Source organism: Dermacentor silvarum, chromosome 11 (assembly GCF_013339745.2).
Source record: "Dermacentor silvarum isolate Dsil-2018 chromosome 11, BIME_Dsil_1.4, whole genome shotgun sequence".
Taxonomy (NCBI): domain Eukaryota; kingdom Metazoa; phylum Arthropoda; class Arachnida; order Ixodida; family Ixodidae; genus Dermacentor; species Dermacentor silvarum.
The window spans coordinates 119,472,206-119,493,084 of NC_051164.1; the positions used below are offsets into that span (position 1 = coordinate 119,472,206).

The 20,879-nt window shown below is 45.6% G+C and overlaps 1 protein-coding gene across 1 annotated transcript in view; it reads right to left on the minus strand.

Moving 5' to 3' along the window:
- Positions 1-874: 874 nt before the first annotated feature.
- LOC119433871 (uncharacterized) overlaps positions 875-20,879 on the minus strand; it is a 31,404-nt gene continuing 11,399 nt past the window's right edge. The window contains exons 2-5 of the mRNA XM_037701152.2: positions 12,511-12,978; positions 12,022-12,448; positions 11,682-11,962; positions 875-1,667 (exon numbers count right to left, since the gene is read on the minus strand). Of these exons, the coding sequence (XP_037557080.1) occupies positions 1,381-1,667; positions 11,682-11,962; positions 12,022-12,448; positions 12,511-12,978 (1,463 nt within the window). The 3' untranslated portion in view covers positions 875-1,380. The remainder of the gene's footprint in view (positions 1,668-11,681; positions 11,963-12,021; positions 12,449-12,510; positions 12,979-20,879) is intronic.

Below are 20,879 nucleotides of genomic sequence, written 5' to 3' on the forward strand. Positions count from 1 at the left end.
CGTAGGGTTTAATGTCGCTAAGCAACAGCTGGGCTCTAGATTATTTTTGACCATCTGGGATTCTTTGTACTGAAGTCCACGTACACTAGCATTTCTGCATTGCACTCCCATTGGAATGTGGTCACAAATCAGGCCCATGGCCTCGTCCTTAGCAGCAGAGAACCGTAACCACTGCAGAAAGTAATTGCATACCGAGGTGACGTTGGTTGCCTAGTTTATGCTCAATAAGCAGAGGTGACTAAGAATGTGTATCTTGGTCTTGCTGGGATAAATACTAGATTCTTAGATCCGTTCACCAATGACAGTGTTTGCAAAGAGTGCTTACACTTAGTCTGAATGTCTACAGCAGCCTTATCTGCCAATCCAATAAATTTTTACGCAACTGTAGATGGTTCTTTTAGGAGAGTGCAAGAACAAGCGACAGCTTGTTCTTGCACTCTCCTAAGATCAGGCTGCTGTAGAATGTCTACAGCAGCCTTATCTGCCAATCCAATAAATTTTTACGCAACTGTAGATGGTTCTTTTAGGAGAGTGCAAGAACAAGCGACAGCACACATAAACGTAACGAATGGGCACTTTTCAGGGGCAAGCCTCAATGGCCTTGGTGCCTTGGTAGTGCGGTAAGTTCTATGTCTCGTACAGAGCCTTTACTACAGCTGCTGTTCCATGATTTGCATTTAATGATAAGCTTTTAAGCTAAGTCTGTACATAGCATTTACATATGGCAAACGATGCCTGCACAAGAGTAGCCTCCTATGCCTTAAAAGCATGCTCGTGCAACATGTCACCATAAAAACATGTTTAGAAATTGAATACTGCATAGCAAAACTTTGAGCATTGAACTGACTGCTGCAGCAGTCAAATATGGGCACCCTTTTGAAACTGCTTTGGACTTTATTTCTCATCTAATTAAAATCGTCAAACATGTTCTACAGGTTCTGGCATTGGATAAAGAATGCAAGGACTTGGTGTATTAACAAAGCATTTGTGCGACTGCTGTTTCTGCTCAACCATACTGTATACACAGAGGTCCATTACAAATGCAAGTGCTCGTCTCTCAGCAGTTTGCTTGAGTCACTGCACCACATTCCACTGTGCTGGCTGGTCTGTAGGCAGGCTGGAAGAAGGTGTAATGGTTTGACAGAGGGTCCTGTGCCTCTGGAATGCATGTGAACAATGAATTACACAGCATCTGCCTCCCTTCCAAGGTACCACTTGGCAGCTGCCCAAATGAAGGCCTCTGTTTAGATGTGCACGCAGAGGCACTGTCTTCTAGCTCCAACGACGTGGTCAGACTCTTGGTCACAGCACATCAAGACACATTAAGAATGCCAGCACCAACACTGTTATGCAGTCTCTTGAGCCTGTCCACAACAGCACCTAGGAAAGCGTTTGGGCTGCAAGCAGCAACATCGGAAGTACGGCCACTGGTAATAAAGGCCACTGGCCAGCAGCTGCTCCCGTTTCATGCGAGTCGCAGCTGTCGGTGTGTGTCAGCTCAAAGGACAACCATGGCCAGGGCAGGCCCTGGGTGCATGCAGGGGGGCTCTCAGCAAACTGCACACGCTGCGCCAACACAGCAATGCAGTAGTGGCGCTGGCTGGACACTGCACTGGCTACCAGCAGACGTGTGCCATTCTCCTCCCAGCTGCCATGGCACTCAAATCCTGCAGGTGAGCAAAATGAACAGGTGAGCTTTTTGGACAGTGTTCGGTAATTCCCTTCCACTGCTGCGCACACAGCTATAAATGCTTTTTCACCAACGGGCAAAATACAATTAAGAAGATGTGCACCAACATGTATCAAATTATTGGAGCTGCATCTGTGCCTTCTGTTCACTGAAAACACTGTGATAATTGTTTCTGTATTATTATATGCTCTCTTTGACATAGCTTTTGTATACTCTGATGCATGATGTTCCAAACGACCACTGTGACACTTGTGCTTGTTACAAGAAGCGGACTATTTCTGGAATGTGGAAGAAGAGGGGTTGGCGGAGAATAAGATCAAATGGCGGACAACACCTGTCTTACTGAAGTTATGTCTGGTGGTTAGGTAATCTACCCGGACCGCTACATATTTTGGCACAGCCGACGACGAACATGCGGGTTACGTTCTGCATCGATCGGACGTCGTCGCAGCATGTTGTCTTCAAGAGTTATGAAGTGCAAGGTGAGCGATCAACAGACATTCCACGTCATGTTAGTTCAGCAGACCTTATCGAGACAGTTATGAAAGAAGCCTACATAGGACGTGACTAACTTCTTCAAATGCGTAGTCATGCACTACCACAGCATTTAAGATTTTGTTATTTAAGCGCAATTTAATCATCCTTTATATTGCTAACACCCCTACTGTAATAACCTCGGACAAATGTAGATATCAAAATAAGTAAACAAATAAAATGAAAACAGGTGCCAACACAGCTGATGTTACACACTGGGTGCTGTTCTTAGCACGTTAAAGCAGGCGTGGAAGGAGGCTCAACGTTTTGGAGCAGGGCTGGGAGCAGCAAATAACTATTTTGGAGCAGCATCGGGGCAATAAATTTGTGGTTTGGTAGCAGAGAAAGTGAGTTTTGGAGCGGGTCGCCATCCTGAGAACATTCAAATTAGCAAAGTTTTTCTTTCAACAAATACGAATGCTAAGACAGGAAACTTTATGTGCAAAAGTGAAATTGCTGTGGAACATTCTATGCTCTTCTTGCCAAGCAACTTGAAAAATAAATCTGATCAATCTGCAACTGTAACGGTAGTACAAGTTCTAGTAACAATCGGGACGAAAGCAAAACACAATAGCAATAAAAATATATCTATGTATGAGCATAAAGAGCATGAAATAGATAGCAAAAGCCAGTACTTGCACGAGCATAGAGAAACAAGTACAAAGTAGCTCTAAAAGTAGCACAAGTAAATCACATGGGATGTAATGCTAATTTGTATCGTATCAACAAATAACTGGGAAAAAAAGGAACACCACCACACATCACTAGCACTGTGTCCACGTTAAAGAACCCCAGGTGGTCAAAATTATTCCGGAGTCCTCCACTACGACGTGCCTCATAATCAGAACTGGTTTTGGCACGTAAAACCCCAGAAAGAAGAAGCACTGTGTCCACAGTGCTTTGTCTGTCATACTTTATATGTCAGCTATGTGTCAGATTAAAGAGCAAGTCTTACTCAAAATATATTCTCTAAGCAAGACAAATACGTCACTGAGTGAAATATAACGCATCTGATTAACTACAGAAATATTGCAAGTTGAAAATTGTACTTTCAGGTACAAGGCACTATAAGTAGCCAATTAATTAAAATGCAAATATAAGATGTGGCCAAGCACAGCTGGCTACTGAGTCCCACGATCATTGTGGCACCAAACTGCACCCATATTTTAAACATCACAGCTGACAACACAACAAAAAGTGCTTTCCGCGACTCCCTAGAGCCCGCAAAACCATCTGGAAAATGAGGCAGTCCGAAACAATGAATGCATGCCTTTTACTGCTGCTAAGAGCTCAAATCGCTACAGGCACGTCTGAAAAAGCTCTGAAAGCCTGCCAGGACACCTATGAGGCACATCGGTGCTCGTACTGTGACAGGAGATGGCGGGTGCAAGCGTGTGTAATTAAGCAATACATACTGTGTCCCATGACAATTATCCCTTCCCACTCTTGTTATGCTGCATCGCGTAACACTTGTATTGAGGCGAAGCTGACTTTCAGAAATTGGTATTATGCAACTCGTCGTGCTTTCCGAGCTGCGAAGCCAATCGCGAGGATTACAAAGGCGGAGTCGGCACCAGTGCTGACAACGGCGAATTATTTCAATTAAAAAATGGCACCGAACGGCAAGAAGCTTGGTAGCTAACGTCGAAGCAACTAGACCTAGCGTTGCCGCGGTGGTGGCTACGGCTGCCAGCAGATCTGCGAGTGAGAGAGCGTCGGTTCAAGGCGGCAAGATAATCAAAATGGCAGTGGTGGTGGCTTCCGGAAATTCAGACTGCGAAGGGTTCTTTCATTCGAAATTTGAGACGTTCTTATACATTTTCTCTAAGGGGTACGTGGTGGTGCCACGAAGCCGTCCGAATTATTGGGTATGTCAGATATGGAGGCATCGCTTGGGCGCCGTTTCGACGCAATAATGCGTTTTGGAGCACGATGGCGCAGGAAAATTGGACTGGTGCAGTGTGGCGCAAATAGCGCAGCACATTCCACACATGCTTTGTTAAAGTAACGTTTAGCTTCACATTTGCCTTCCTGACATAGATTAATTTTTACTAACATTGGCCATTCTCGATGCATTCCTCACTAACAGACCCGTATGCTAATTTATTTACTTATTCAGTATTGTCAACCCTCTAACAAAGAATAGAATACAATATACGTGCACATTTATAGATAATAACAATGTTCTTACAAATACAGACCTAAAGTGTGTTAGAGCACAATTCAGTTTGCCAGCTTTTTCCAGAGTGTAAAGAAAAATGGAACACCTGATGTGTAAAAAGAAGCATATTTATGACAACTCTAGCACAGAATTGCTTGTATCTTCCAGAATGTTTTGTTCAACCATCCTGGATTATTGCTACAAAAATCATGGGTGTTTATTGTGGCATGTAGTGTATTCTCCCAAAATATTCTTGCCATGATTTCACCACATCGGCTTCATGTAAAATTTTCATTTAAGGGCAACACCACAGAAAAAAATTTGTTTTACAATATTGCTGTCACAGGTTGACGAAGAAGACATTCAAGAGTAGCCTGAAGACAATGCTCATGAACTTCACTAGCTAACTGCTAAGTCATTGTAAGTATATCTTATGCTCCTTTTCTCCCCATAATATGTTTGCTTTACCTACAACTAAAAAATTGTTTCTTAATGTGGAGGCACCACTCTATATAAAAAATCGCTTGTGATTTTTATGACACCCTAAATTTTAGAAAACTTTCTGTTATTGAGTTAAAAAGAAGACTAGGTGTGTTAGTAGAATAATAATGCCTTATATGTTGTTGTTGTGGCTTCATCTGACCTACTAAATGTGCACTCTTAGCAACAGAACTGTCTCCAAGTTTTTTCCTCCCTTACTTTGTGGTTCTCGGCCTTTGGTTCTGGTACAATCGAACATCAGTATAGTGAATTATCATGTACAGTCGAGCCCAAGTATAACAAACACCTTCGTTGCATAAATGTGTTCACTATATCGGAAGTTCGTTATATTTAGACATGTAAAACTACTGATAAAGAACAGAATGAGGTGCACAACAACTTCTTTATCCCCCAAAATGATGCACACTGTGCTTATACACTAGCTCAAATCGCTCTTGCATCTCTGGCAGAAGTCACAAGCTGCAACGTACAGTTGCACAGAACGGTAGAGACCAGGCCAAAAGAAGCACCTACAGATGCGATCATACGTGCGAGATACACCTAGGTGTCCGGCAGTCAGAGCATCGTGAAGCTGGCCCAAAACAGCAGAGCGAAGATGTGCAGGAACAACAAGCAAAAGCTCAACGCCGTCAGGCCAGGCGTTGCAGCGCTGTAAAGTGTCGTGAAGCACAAACATCCGTAGGGAAGAGTCAGGGTGTGGAGAGTTGAGACCGTCTATAATAGGCCGCAAAGATGAGATTTGTGCGCCAGTATCAACAAGAGCTGTAACTGCCACACCATCAACCAGAACTTCAAGAAGGTTGCATCATGTATGAGGGACACAGGCCGGGTACTAAATGCAGCGTCACCTCTGGGGGCTGCACTGGCTAGTTTTCCGAGAGGCGGTCAAAGGGAGATCGAGAGCAGCAAGGTTGGGGTGAGCAGAACTGACGGCACTGGGGCGATGGTGAGCGGCTGGTCCGATTTCACCTCGGAGGACGTTCAGCACTTGAGGCCTCAGAACTGAACGATGGAGCATATGGTGCGCATTCCGGGCGCCACCAATTGTAAGGGTTTGGTCGGTAGAACGTGGGCTAGCGGCTGCGGCAATGGCAGGCGATATGTCCAATCCTAGAGCATGTGAAGCAGATGGGCCAGTCATCAGGCGTGCGCCAATCGGCTGGATTTCGATAACATGGCCTGAAGGTCGTGTTCAGTGTAGCAGCAGTGACGACTGGGGATACTGGGTTGGTAGCAGCATTACCGTTATCAAAGGCGGGTAAAATGCCCATATTCATGACCTCTTGGCGAACCACAGCCTGAATTAGCAAAATAGTAGCCAGGTTGTTGTCTTCAGTACCGTCATGAGGAGTAACGGGTACCATGGCCTTGAGTTTTCGACGGACAATCCCGGTGACGTTTTCTGGAGTTTGCGCTTGACGGAGCATGGCTAAACCTTCGCATGAGGACATGGCAGCCGTATTGGGAAATTGGTCGAAGCGGTGAGTGATACGCTGACTTTTTGCCTGCTCAAAATGATGACATTCTGCTATGACCAACTCCACTGTAGAGCAGTTCCAACTCCACTGTAGAGCAGTTCTTACATAGTAGCACATTGAAGGTGTCAAGGCTATGCCTTTCCGTATGTGTCCGACTTTGTCTGCTTCAGGCATGTCCTTGTTGACCTTGCAGCACAGAGACAACACGTCCTGAATATAGCAGATGTATGGCTCTGTGGACATCTGTGCACGAAATTCGAGTTCTTTCTTGGCCGCTAGTTGTCGTCCGATAAGTTTCCCAAATGGATCGCATAATTTCTGCTTACAGACGTCCCAACTTGTTAGAGCTTCCTCATGCATCACGAACCAGAATCGTGCAGTGTCCCACAAATAGAAGATGACATTCGCAAGCATTATCGTCTGGTCCCACTTGTTATTGTTGCTGACGCACTCATACATAGCCAGCCACTCATCGACGTCCATGCCGTTTGTGCCGTTGAATGTCCCGGGATCATGAGGGTGCAAGAGAATGACCAGTGACTGGGTCGCTTGGTCGGTCATTGTGGTGGCAGCAACATGCTGTCCGCTGCGAAGATCCAGTTCCCGGTGTTGTCGCGAGCTTACCTCGCACCTACACCAAAGATGTTACGGGGATAATCTATATACAATGGATATATTTACAAGGCAAGGCACACCAGATAGCCGCACCATCATCATCGTCGTCAACGTCCAAGCACCGCCCACAGGATCGCCGCTAGTGACAATATCAATGACACAGCATGGAACCACATCTTTGGTCGCCGAGTCTCAAAGTGAACAAAATGAAATTTTTGTATCACTAAAATTAGTTTTTTTACGATTGCCCGATAACTCAGAAAATTTTTCAGCCCCTTCCATATAAGAAAAATCCGTCTATGACCATACTGATATTATTAGTATTAATAGCCTAAAGGGTCGAATTTCAACATAATGAAATTTTGATATAACGAAGTAAATTGCCGACTTTACCGACTTCATTATATCGAGGTTTAAGTGTATTTCGCTATCTCCTTCGAGTTCGATATATCTGGATTCAACTGTAACTGGTACTGGCTTTTGAACACGAAGGTTTTCTGTGTTGATACTCAGCAGCTCCTGGAGGAGCTCAATTGTGATGAGCAACTGGCCGAAATTGGAGCTTCTCTGAAACTGCACCTCTTATAAACAATGTTAAAACACTCAGTTATAGGTACTGGAGATACAGCAGACCTTGTTGAAATGCGCTGAAAAGAATGAAACTGATCATAGTGTCATGACGTGACGACGAAAATTAGACCGTGGCACATCCAAGAGTCACGAAACTAATTTGGGTGAACTTGTGCCCGAAAAGAAGTTACACTCAGACAGAATGATAATGACAAGCACATGCGTCGATTGTCGAAGATTCCAGCATAATTGCTGGTGCTCGCGTGCCTTCCAGAATGTACTACACTATTCCCATCGTGCCTGCAATCCAATTGCACAAGGTTTGGCAACAACATGGACAACAATCAAGAAAGTTCTGATATGTGCAGGCATGCCTTGCATCGAGTGATAACTTTAAAAGTTGTTAGCAGGTGAAAGAGTAATCACCGAAAAAAGGATAAACAATGTACGCGAGTCAGTAGTCGATACCCAAACTTGCCAACAGGCAGTTGCTAACATTTGCTACCAATTATTACCTTCGAGCGCAGTCAGATCGTAAGTCTGAGTGTGGATTGAGTATGAGCCCGAGGATGAGGGGGATGCTTGTGAGTGAGTATGCCAACCTATCATTTACTTGCTGCCATAGGTTGGCATACTCACTCATAAGCATCCCCCTCATCCTCGGGCTCATACTCAATCCACACTCATTTCACGAGCTTGAGACAGAGCATCAGTGAGTGAGTGAAGAAAAAAGTGAGTGGATGCAAGTATAAATGAGAGTAGGTGCAGGAGTGAGTGCCAGTTAACATTAGTACGAATGAAAGTCACTGACGATGATTATAAATCGATGTGAGTATATGAACGCGAGTTACTGTCAGCGAGTGTGAGTGGACATGAGTATGTACGTCAGTGAAAGCCAGTAAGCAGGAGTAGACGTGAGTTTGAGCGTTGCGGGGTGCAGGTAAGTGTGCATAGAAGAGGTTCTGAGCGTGAATGAGTGCTGGTAACTATACGTGTGAGTGAGTAGGAATGTGAGTGAGTACCGACGAGTCTGAGCAAGCGTGAGTGTGAGTGAGTAGAGAGGGTTGAAAATTTAGCTTGTTGTACATTGTGAAACTTTCCACAACCTTGGGGTGGAGGGTCGTCTTGCTCCGGCGGTGGCCGCGTGGGCGTCGTATCTCGAAAGCGATCTGCGATGTGGAAAAAGTGTGTGCCCGCGCGGGCCTCCTCTTCAACGCGATTTGCAACGTGAACAATGTTCAACTAGAGCTGGTAACTTCATATGCGCTGTGTTTTCGATGTTTAGTTCGCTTTGAAGCGAGAGGCTTCACTTTGAAGCGAGAGGCAATTCGCTCACGGCTATAGCTGCGCCTCGTTATTCCAGCGTTCTGACAGCGAGTTCCCGCGGTCATCGAGTGAGATGCATTCATGTTTACCTGTGCACGCGTGACACCGTGCTTGTCTATTTAGTTAGTAGGCGAATGTTCACTATACAGCCCATTAAACTACTATCCTTGCTTCGTATAGCTATTTACTAATTTGCTATCACAATCGAAGCTTCGCCTTTCGGGCAAAACAGCGACATTTTCTTTAATACGCCAGGGAATATGTATGGGCTGGAGCGCCGATGGCAGACATATCCAAATCATGACCGGCAAATTTTGCCATGACTTCGACTGAGTGAAGACGCTTAATACCGTGTGATTTGCTACAGCTTCGCTGCTCATCAGCCTTCAGAGGGTGGAATGGCTCCTCATTTTCTTCCTGCTGCCCTCTTAAACGTACACGTACAGGCTCCTTATATAAACAGGCAGAGCGGAAGAGGGACTAGCCAAGTTAGCACATAGTAACAGACACGCACGCTGGCATACATGGTGAAAAAGCGAAGATGCAATGATAGATACCACTTTGTTCTCCCTTTTGTGTTTGTTTCGGCGTTAAGTGGTTGACTAAGTATACGGACAGTCAATCTCTCCCTCTATTTCCCGCTCTCTTGGCTCAATCTGACCGAAGGGGAGCTTAGCGAGCATGGGCGGCAAGCATGCACACGTCTAATGTCAATGCCAGAGAGATGGACAGAGAGAGGTTGGGGCTGACGTCAATGTTTATGCCACCATGAATAAATTGAAACGAAAACTTTAGTCGTGCTAGTTTTGCTCTACTTTGCAGTGTTAATAAACCAGCTCTCTTTAATAATTCAATCAATGAATCCGTTAACTTGTATTTATTAAAACAGAACCTTATTGCCTTCCTCTGCACCCCTTCCATTCTTGCAATGAGTTCTTTTGTGTATGGAAACCAAACAATATTGACGTGCTTCAGCACTGTTCGAACAAGCATTTTGTAGGCCAGCAAGTTTTATCTGGGGGCGCAAGACGAACGTGTATTCTCAGAAAGAAGAGTCGCTTTAGTGCTCAGCATGTACATTGATTTCCACTTGAGGCTATTTTGTTAACATGGCTTTCCCATCGGAGAGCGTATGTTAAAGTGACACCTAAATATTTACGCTGAAATGCACAAGTGAAAGGTGTGTCATTATTAATTTAAGTAAACTCAGATATCTGTTTCTTTCTTACTGTTAGCGTTACAGATTTTTGGGCATTTAGAGTCATCTGCCACTCCCGACACCAAGAAAAGGCAGAATTTTCTATATGGTGATTATCACTGTGATTAATTTCGCGGTACGAAATACAATAGTCAGCGAATAGACGGATGTTACCATGTAATCGGGAAGGCAAATCATTTATGCATATTAAAAATAAAAATGGGTCCAAAACATTGCCTTGGCGCACTCCCGATGCAACAGGCTAAATTGGAAGCTTCGTTATGCATATACACGAATTGTGAACGGTATAGATCGGCACAGTGACTCATGAGTGCACTCACTCACACTCGCATTCATTTCAAACGGGTGAGTGCGAGTGAGTGCCAGTGAGTGTGAATGGAGGTGAATGCCAGTCAGTGTGAGTGGAGATGAGTGCGAGTGCGAATGAGTGTCTGTGATTGTGAGTGGAGGTGAGTGGGAGTGCGAGTGAGTGTGAGTGGAAGTGAGCGCGAGTGCGAGTGAGTGCTGTCAGTGTGAGTGGAGGTGAGTGTGAACGTGAGTGAGTGCGGGGCCTGGAAAAAAATATGGTGAGTGAGTGAGTGTGAGTGAGTATCCTCCCACACTGCCGACCTATGATTTGGATACACGAATTAGTTGTCTACAACTTTATAATGTGGCATTATAAGCTAGAACATTGCGTATGACAACAAACAAAAAATAATTCTCAATCCCTGAAAAATCATAATTTTCCCACGGTAATAAAAGAATTTAAACGTCTTCAGGCTGCTGATGAGGCAAAATGCAATGAAATTGTTATTGCGAAGCTTTCTTTGACTTTTTCCGGGCACTTTGCGGTAGGTAGGTAGGGAGATTCTTCTCTAGCCTCATTTCAGGCCTCTGTGATCAAAACAATTGCACGACCGACAATGGAATCGAACCTCTGCCTTTGAGCACAGCAGCGCAATGCTCTAATCACTAGGCCACGATTGCACGCATACGTCTCACGCCAAATCCAACTAGCTCTCGAGATGTTTCGCGCATGCGTCACAAGCCATCAAATGCCAGACGCCTTGTTAGACTACACAGTCTTCGGCTCGGCCCACATTCCCCAGTACTTTCTCATAGCAGCTAACGCTACATAAAGCTGTACAAATACCATCGTCAATTTAACATAGACCACATGACAGTGGCATAGCTAGTACATTTACATAACACTTAATCGCAGATCACACGACAATCTGTGTATCTTTTGCTTACACTTGTTAAATACCTATGCAGAACCCAGCAATTGGCATGTCACATAAATTTGCATCGAACGGACGCAGTAGGAGCCATGCCGTTGCCATCATATGATTGTCATCATCGTCATTGCTGTCATCACACACACATATGCTCACGTCACATACACAACTGCTCGAATTATACAAATTGGTGTTCCCTTGGTAACGCTTTTCAGAACACCAAACAACACTGGACAGCCAGATTTCAGCAAAATAGTTTGCATAACATCGATTCCCTCAGTGCATGAGATCTGCGCAGTTTATTTTTTCTCATGCTCCTCAGATCCTTTTATGATTTCGTTCAGGTGAGACTCGCAAGAGCACTGACGGTGTATGTCAGAGCCGCATCCGAGCAGCAGCTGCAGCTGTTCCTGGTGGTAGCCACAGCCCCAGCTGAGCACCGAGTGGCCGCCACAGCCCTGGAGCAGTCCTGCTGTGGCGCCCGCTTGGGGCAGGAGGAAGAGGCGGCCCAGAAGGGGGCCACAGCTGCCTGCCTGGCGCTGCTGCACCAATGTAAGTGGCCGCGACAGCTGCTCGCAGTCGCCCAGCCGCAGCTCCACCACGTGTGCTGCTCTCCTCAGGAGCCCCAGGCAGCGCCGCTGGCTTGCACTGCACAGGGCATGCCTCGTCAGCCAGGGTTGCCACAACACATGCACGGTACCACCCACCACTGATGCATGGCCTGGACCTTAAAGCGTGCTTCTGCGGGGTCACTAAGAGCTGGCAGTGGCTCGAGGCAGCGCAGCCGTGTGGCACCCATGAGCAATGCATCAGGCGACAACACCTGGAGCGGGGTGCCAGCCTCGCCCAATGGCTGCCAGGCGCCTCGTGCGAACCAGTCTGGCCAGCTGCACACGTGCCCCACCGGCATGGGGGGCGGCCACAGGCGCAGCGTGCGTGACCCCTCGGTGGCACCGCTCAGGGCATCGCACGTGGCGTCTCCCGACTGGGCCAGTTGCCAGCCACCATCGGTCTGCTCGTAAGCGAAGCAGCGCAGCCGATCAGCATCCGTCTTGGCTGCTGCATGCACCAGCCGGCCAACCAGGTAGCGCACCGAGCCCTCTTTCCACGACGCCAGGCATGTCAGCTGCTCCTCTGCACAAGGTGACAGCCTACAGTATAGCAAAGCCCAGCTCACCTCTGCCAAACCAACTCACCTCTGCTCTCGGAGCCAAGCACGCTGGCGCAGGCCTGGAAGCGCAACAGCAGCCGGCTGGGTTCGGTGCACGACTCCAGGTTTGAGGGGGGATTAGCACAATCGCCACCGCCTTGGTTGTAGCTGAACAGGAGTGGGCCCTGCATGGGGCACTCCTGCTCACTGCCATTGAGCCGGAAGAGTGAGTACAGGCTGGCGTCACCCGCAAACTCTGCACACACGGCCGCGTGTGAGGTCTGGTGCGAGCAAGGCGTTTCTTTGTACTGCAGCACATTCGCGTGCTTCGCACTGATGCCCAAGCAGCGCACGCAGCCAGTCTCAGACAGAAGAAACTTGCTTTCGCGGCCCTCCAGGCACCGACCCCGCGTAGATATGTGGGTGCGGTTGATGCGCACAGGCTCCCGTGCTCCCTGCAAGAACCACTCACCCCACCAGGCCGCTGGAAAGTCACAGCCATCTGCTCGGCGCACTGCAAGTCGTGGAACACGCGCACCTCTTAATGTGTTGATCTCGTAGTGTGGGGACAGTGCCTACACACCCTGCACTTTTCAACTCCATCAACATGCAGGCCCCCTGCACTAAAAAGCCCCTGGTGCTTTAGCAAGTATGCAACACAGTCACTGCACTGCCAGGTACTGCACAAGACAGTTATACTGCACTGCACGAAGAGACACGTACGCACAAGTGTTTATTTTTCAGGTGCGCTCATTTGATATTTCAAGGCCTCTGTACTTACTGTTTATTTAGAGAAAGGTTGCAGGGCATTTGTCATTAAAGAACATTTTTTAAAACCTTTTCGATGAGCGCACGTGAAATCAGTTTTCCAGCTCATTACTTTCACTACCTTTGTGATTCCCGAATGGAAACTGCATGTGACAGCTTACATGACAAGATTAAATACAGTGACATAACCCTGCAGCAGTCTCTCTGCATTGATCAGCTATGGGAGTGTATCCTGCATTCAAAATGTTTCGAGATATTTATACCAAGACAAAGGTAAAAATACTCGCCGTGGTGGCATAGTGGCTACAACGTTGCCCTTAAGCCCAAGGGCACAGGATCGAATCCGAGCCGCGGCAGCCGCATTTAGATGGGGGCGAAATGCAAGAATGCCCATGTACCATACATTGAGTGCACTTTAAAGAACCCCAGGTGGTCAAAATTAATCTGGAATATCCCACTATGGCATGCCTCATAATCATATTGTGATTTTGGTACACAAAACAACATAATTTTTTAACAAAGGTAAAATTACAAAGCTTGCCGAATAGCTGTTAGTGCTATGACTTTCTATAAAAAGCATAGTGTAATATATTTTAGAATAAAAGTAGATGAGCCAAGAAATTATGCACTTCATTAGGGCCTGTCAGGGCAACTCAAATGAACTAAGATAACACGACCTTAATTCAAATGTGTGCTAGAGAAGAGGCAAGCTTTAGTACACATATTGACAGGAAGCTGATGAGAACCTTGCATATATATTCAACATTTTTGCATTAAAAGGGCCCTGCAGAACAAAGTACCTTGGGCATCACTTCGGGAACATCCTGTGACAAGAATTTTTCAAAATTGCTGGAATAGCAGTACGCTGCTACTTTCTTTCCCGTTTGTTTTTCCAAGCACAGTGGAAACTATGATACACAGCCGGTGATGACAGTGCTTCACCCAGTGTTGCATCACGTTGCATCGTGGTTGGCAGAATTGTACTGTGAGTACCATAATTTGATTTCAGTGTTTATTTTACCTTCGAGAGTGATAATGACAGTTCTGGAGACGGTGTTCCTGGACGGTCACTTTCAGAGCATGCTTATTGGCTGGTTGAGCAGAACCGGATGAGCCAATTGGCTGGCTGAACACTACGTCACATGAAAGCCATAGTATCGCCGAAAATGTTTGTCCAAGAATACGTCCCCTGTGAATTACGTGTATTTTGTTTTCGTTCTCTCTGTATCTTGTTTTTACTACCTCTGTGCACAAAATTAGAAGGCAGGTACTCTGTTTTGACCACAGTAATAAACAATCTTAATTCAATGGTCTTGTGACATTGATTGTCACTCACTCATTGCTTTACACTCATGACAAGCACCGTACTTCATACTTATCTTTAATTCACATAAGTGTACAATGTATGCAAAGTATACAGAGCTATTACTTCACCTAGAATCAAGACAAAAAAGAAAGAAAACATCACTCACACATGGAACATTCACGCATGTTAGTAATATGAACGCCAAGTTTAGCAAACCACTGTTGCCATATGCCAGGACTTTCGAAGTTAGCCATGACATGCATAACCAATCTTGCATTCCTAAACAAATCCTGTCACCTTCACTTGGCTTGTAGCTTCGTAGAGCAAGTTAATCGCCTCAAGAATGCCAGATTCCCACAATACATTATTACATCTGTTGAAGAATGTCGTCTTAAGCTTGTGACAAAAGGTAGTAAACATAAGAAGGGCCCAACGATGACCGACATAATTCCATATGCATATGCATGCTATTTTCCCAAGACTAAAAGAATCGGTGAAAATGTACCATGTCCACATCATATTCTCCACACTAGAGAAGTCAGTGCACCTTAGCAAATCCAGCTACAGTGCCTCGCACAAGAAAACCTGCCAGGTCATCAATCACAGGAACAAGTTTGCTTCATTTGCAAATGCAGTCACTTATGCCATCCTGCTGACCTGGGACAATAAGTATACCAGGCAAACAGGCCGATGCCTGAATGACAGCCTGCAGGAGCATAATAATAATGGAAATAAATGTCTCATCTGGGTTTTTAGTAATTCATTGCAATGATGAGCATGAATGCCAACTCCCGTTTGATCAGACTAGTGTAATGAGCAGGGGCAAAAATCAAGCAACTCGCAGAATCATGGACACAGCCGAGATAATAAGGTTACGTGATGGCTGTGTTAGCATGCCTTTGCTACTCTTGTATGGCAAAAAAAATTAAATTTTTCTCACGTGAGCTGATGTGGTTTCTCGATGTTTTCTCTACATCACACTTTTTGTTTTCTCTGTGTTTTTGTGTTTACCACTGTGGCTTTCTTTTTTGCCTGCTTCAGTGCGTTTTGAATAGGGCACCTAGTGATGTCATTTTATGTGACTCCTGTGTTTATTTGGTCTTTATTCTAGGTGGGATCAAGTTGTGAGATAGATTTCGTGATTCATTTTTGTGTAGGTTGCACACATTGTCTTGATTGAAACTGCTACATACGATTTGCTCCAAAGGTGTTTCGTATGTGCGCGCGCATCCAGTGATATCTACGCCTGGCCCAGGTCATGTTGAAATCTCTGAATGTCTCTGAATGCAACAGCGTGATGAAGGCAAAACAAACAAAAGCCATACTGCTGCATCGATGCACTACACCCCATCCACTTTCCTGGGTATCTGTGTACGCACTTCTTATAGATACTGGAAGCCAGACCATTCCTAGCTGATGTCCTTTAAACTATGAACACTACATGCAGCAAGGCAGCATATTGCAAGGCTAAAAAGATAGTCTGCAATATGTTGGTAATGGCCGCCAGCATTGCAAACGCATTGCAAGATCTTGCAGATCATGTGTAGTACACTTTAAAGACAGTCTTCCATCCGCCAGAACTCCCTCTTCTTTGTTTCCTGCTCTGTGCACTTGATCCTTACATTACATATACAACCGACTTCCGTTCATTTGAACCTGATTGATTGAATTATCTAGCGGATCAAATTAAACAAGAAATATTTAATAAACATTGGTAGCACATCCAACTTTTGGAGATTTTTTAACAGCGAAGCTTTTAAAGCTGGAGGACAAATGTCACAAGTCCGCAGAGAACTCCGCGCTGTTGCCTGGCAACAAACAAGCCACAGCTGCGCACCACCTGACCCAACCTCGCCTACTCACGCATGCGCCGAAGCAGTAGCGATGATGTCACCTCGCGTTGCCTAGTAACCACCGGCGCAGGTGCGCGCTCGCTTCACCCGACACAGACACAGCTCCGCCAAGCTCCCGCCAGCTGCGTGCTACTGCGCATGCACCGTGACGTCTGCTGCGCGCCACCCATGCACTGTGCTTAGCTTTCGCCCCACTTCTCCTACGTGTGCTCGGAGTGCAAGTGCTCCGCGAGGCGTTCCCCGATGCCACGGACCACGAGGAAATGCTTATACACTTCGTATAACTTACCATCACTTCGTATAGCCACGACCAGCTAGGAACCGATCAGCTCCGCTGTGTCTTTAGCCTTGCGCCACTAGTGCAAGCTACCCCGAATTTTTTAAAAGGACCTGGGTTATTATTTTAATATAGTTACACCTAACCAGTCACATATACGTTGAATGTTCACCATTTAATCCTTTAGAGATAATTGGCGACCTTAATGCAATTGGCAATCTATCTTATGATGGGTGTGTAATATGTGATATGTTTTATATGATGATTATATTGAAAAATGGCATATACCCAGTGTTATACCCAGTGACCCAAGTTGGCATGAAAAGGTTAGATGCGGACATATATTATCACATTTTTATACGAATCAAGTACTAAGTATTGAATATCTAACCGAATATAAATGCAGATGTATATATGTATTTACTGCTGGAATATTTATTTCCATATAGTTAGGTACCACGTCTGTATTGACTAGCCCAAAAAAGATGGCCAACTATCAGAGACAAAGAACAAGTTTTGAACAAAATATCACTAATTGTCATTAAAAAGCTGCACGAATAGTCTCTCAACATCCTTATAGCTTGGTTGCAAACAAGCCCTCCAAGAATGAATGGCTGCTGCATGGAATGAAGCGTTACAAAAATGTTAAATAAATTGATGCCGAGAGAGACAAATTCATTTACAGAAAGGCAGAGAGGTTGGCCTGAGCTGTAACTTGCTTTGGCCTATTACTCTACACTGTGGAAAAGGGACAGGGAGGAAAAGGGCTGATGAATGATGATGATGAGAGGAGGTGCGTATATACAAGTTCACAACATTGTGGCATCTCTAAAGCCGTGCGTCCAGCCCAGTGGCTTGTAGAAAGGCTATAGCGGCAATTGTTATCACAGCTGCGCTGGTTACATTAGGCCAAGGACCTCAGAGAAACTCGTCTGATAGTGGCTTCTTATTGACATGTGTAATGGAAGAGACCAGTTTGTGTCCTTCTTGCGCATATACAGGACAAACACAAAATATATGATCAAGTGTTTCTGGTACCTGACAGTATTCAGAATTTGGGCTAGTAGCACTGCAACCTATCAGATGTCTATAAGGCTTGGTGAATGCAACACCAAGGCGAATCCGGTGCACCATGCTTCTTTGGCTTCTTTTGAGCTTGTGAGGCATATGGAATTTCATTTCAGAAGTTGTGGGGAAAGAAAAAAAGATTAGGTGCACTTAAAGACCACAAGGTGGTCAATATTAATCCGGAGTCCCCCACTACGGCGTGCCTCATAATCAGATTTCAGTGTTTCAGATCAGAAATTTAATTTTAATATTAAGCAACAATCGTTGGCATTTACACTTCCAGGGCTCTTAGTAAATACTTTCATTAGGCAGCTAGGGACTTCGTCGCCGACACAGACATATGATAGCTCTTCGCAACAATCTAATATTTCTCTGAATCCTTCAGTTTCTCATTCTTTATCTCAGCTAAAAACCACAGCGTGCTAAGGCTCACATGGTGTTGATAACCTCCGTTCTCAGAGCGCTCCTCTACTTCCCACACGGCCAACGTAGCAGCTGTGCTAACGTGGTCCCTCATGCCACATCACGCCGATTGCAGCGCCAGTCTTTTCAGTGGTCAGACTCGCCCCCAATAATGGAGCGGAGGGCGCACAATCTTCGACTACCTTTCCTCTTCGGGTTGTTTAGCGCAGAGGGAACAAATACAAAAAGGACAAGATGCTCAAAGCGCTTTGTGTGTCGCCTTGTCCTTCTTTTTGTGGTCTTTCCATCAGCGCTTGACCCGAATATCATGAACCAACAAGCCCAAATTTCTACTACCTTTCCTCTCGTTCTGCACATCGCTTTACCGGGGGCATTTTTGTATTGTTTGAGTTGCTGCTCGTGGTTCATGTGCAGCAGGGCTTTCACGTGTGACCCTGTCTCTACTGATGGGGAGACTGACTCCTCTGAGAAAAAGCAAGCAGCATTTGAATTCTCACCTGTCCTTGCAGCTTACATTAATACACAGTCATCACTGAACAATATACAGACTGCAGTTATCTACTTGCAAAGCCCAAACCAGGTAAGGGGTACTGTAAGTGACAGAGCTTGTCAATAGTGTACCGAGAGAGTGAGGCCTTAGATGTCTTTTAAGGTTGACAAAAATTAATAAATATTTCCCTCTTGCACTTATGCAGTGTGCAAGATAAATTATTTTAAGGAAACGCAGCAGGGCAGCAAGGTTCCACCAGCACATGCATTGTGCTCACAGTATGCAATTCCTCAGGGCAGGGTGGCAAACCATAACAGTAGCTGAACTGCTTATTTCTACCGAACCAGAAGTGAACCTAAACCAGTGCAAGACAATGGAATTCCAACTACCAGTTGTTCAGAACAGTGTGGAACAAAACAATTGTTCCAGACCAATTTGGCAGGCAGTTCTGAAAGTTTTGAAGGAAATTGTATTTTGCCGGGCAACTTGTTGTTTCACCTGCTGAACTGAGCATTCCACTGGCCATGCCAAAAACATCAGAAGGTTTGTGCTGCCAAGCGTGCTATATTTTTTCAAGGAAAAGTTCAAGAATAGTGCTCTAGAAACAACCTGTGATTTTTTAAATCAAGTGCAACATATGCATGTAGAGCATTGGACCATAATGTTAAAAATGTAAATACAATTACATGCCTTATACCAAAGTGGTCAGGACCTCCAAAATCCTTTTTTAAGCAGGCCACTTCATTGGGACAGGTTGCACACAGCATCGCTCACAATAGAGCAGGCTAAGCATGTTCAACAAAAGAAAAACCTATAATTTAACTTGAATTCAAGAAAGACTTAGTGAAATAAGTCCCTAAATTTTTTCCATGCTCTTTGACAGAATGTGCAAATTTTGCCAACCTTATTGCACCGAGGTTTACAGCATGCTGAGCACCGAAATGCAGGAGCTATGCAAAGTAAAGCTTCACATGATTGAATGCTGCTATTGCCTTTTCGCTGTAAAAATTACTGGTTTGTATACAGGATCTTCATTACTGTTCCCTTCGTTGACGTTGTCAGTTGCATTTACAATTACATCATGACATTATCACCAACTGCGACGTATTCGTAAGCCGTCTCTCCCACGCCCAACAAACAGCGTACGACTTAAGTGATTCCTGGAGCAGTGCAGCATGACTACTTCTGATATTGGCACAATCTCATCAAGTGTGTTGCTAGTGCCACAGTTAGTGCTAGCTCAGAGTGCACCTTGGCGACTTCTGCAGAAATTTTTGTCCTCCTCAGTACATAATTAAACTGAAAATGCCGAATCAGAGCATCTGCAATGGGCAGTGCGTGTATCTTCAACACACGCACGCCAATCCTTGGCTCCATGGAGAGTTGCCACCGAACTATCAGCGTCGGAAAACCTATTTGTGGTGCACCGTCGACCGTCGACCAGTTCGCCACAATTGTAATTGTGGCGAAGCTGGACACGTCTATCGAGTTTGTCACAAATGGAACAACTATCGCACCGCCCAATACCCAAGCTTTCCTGCCAACTACGCCTATTCTCCGTATGACGGTCGACGCGCCTACGACGCTCCTGTGAATGTCCAGCCGCAAAATACGACGACTCCCCGATGACGTTCTCCTTCGCCATCACCTGCGCACTACAATTCACCTGCGCGCTACAATTCACCGACTCGTCGCAGTTTTGCCGAAGTCACTAGGGGCAGGTCCCCTAGCTTGCGACGGGGGAAACTAGACGCAGCGACCTCCGGGGGTGAGGTTGCCAGTACTCGACGTTCTCCATATCCCCCATTATCGACGTACGACGATGTAAAGACTCCGACGAATGCAACGATGAATATGGCGAAGACGGCGAATGCAACGACAAATACGACGGACTCAACGACGAAAGACGTAACTGACGTCGTCAGCGCCGACCTCATCGTACGCATTGACGGCCACCAAGTAGCCACTCTTGTTGACACTGGCTCCCATTTTTCAATCATAAGCTTACAGCTCGCCGACAAACTGAGGAAGGTGAAGACGCCATGGCACGGACCCAACATAAGAACCGCCGGAGGTCAGTTGATGACACCTGTCGGGAAATGTACAGCCCGACTCTTAATCGCTGTTTCAACCTTCGTCGCCACCCTCGTCATTCTTTCTGAGTGTTGCAAGGAACTTATATTGGGGATGGATTTCCTGCGTGAGTACGGTGCCGTGATTAACATCCGCG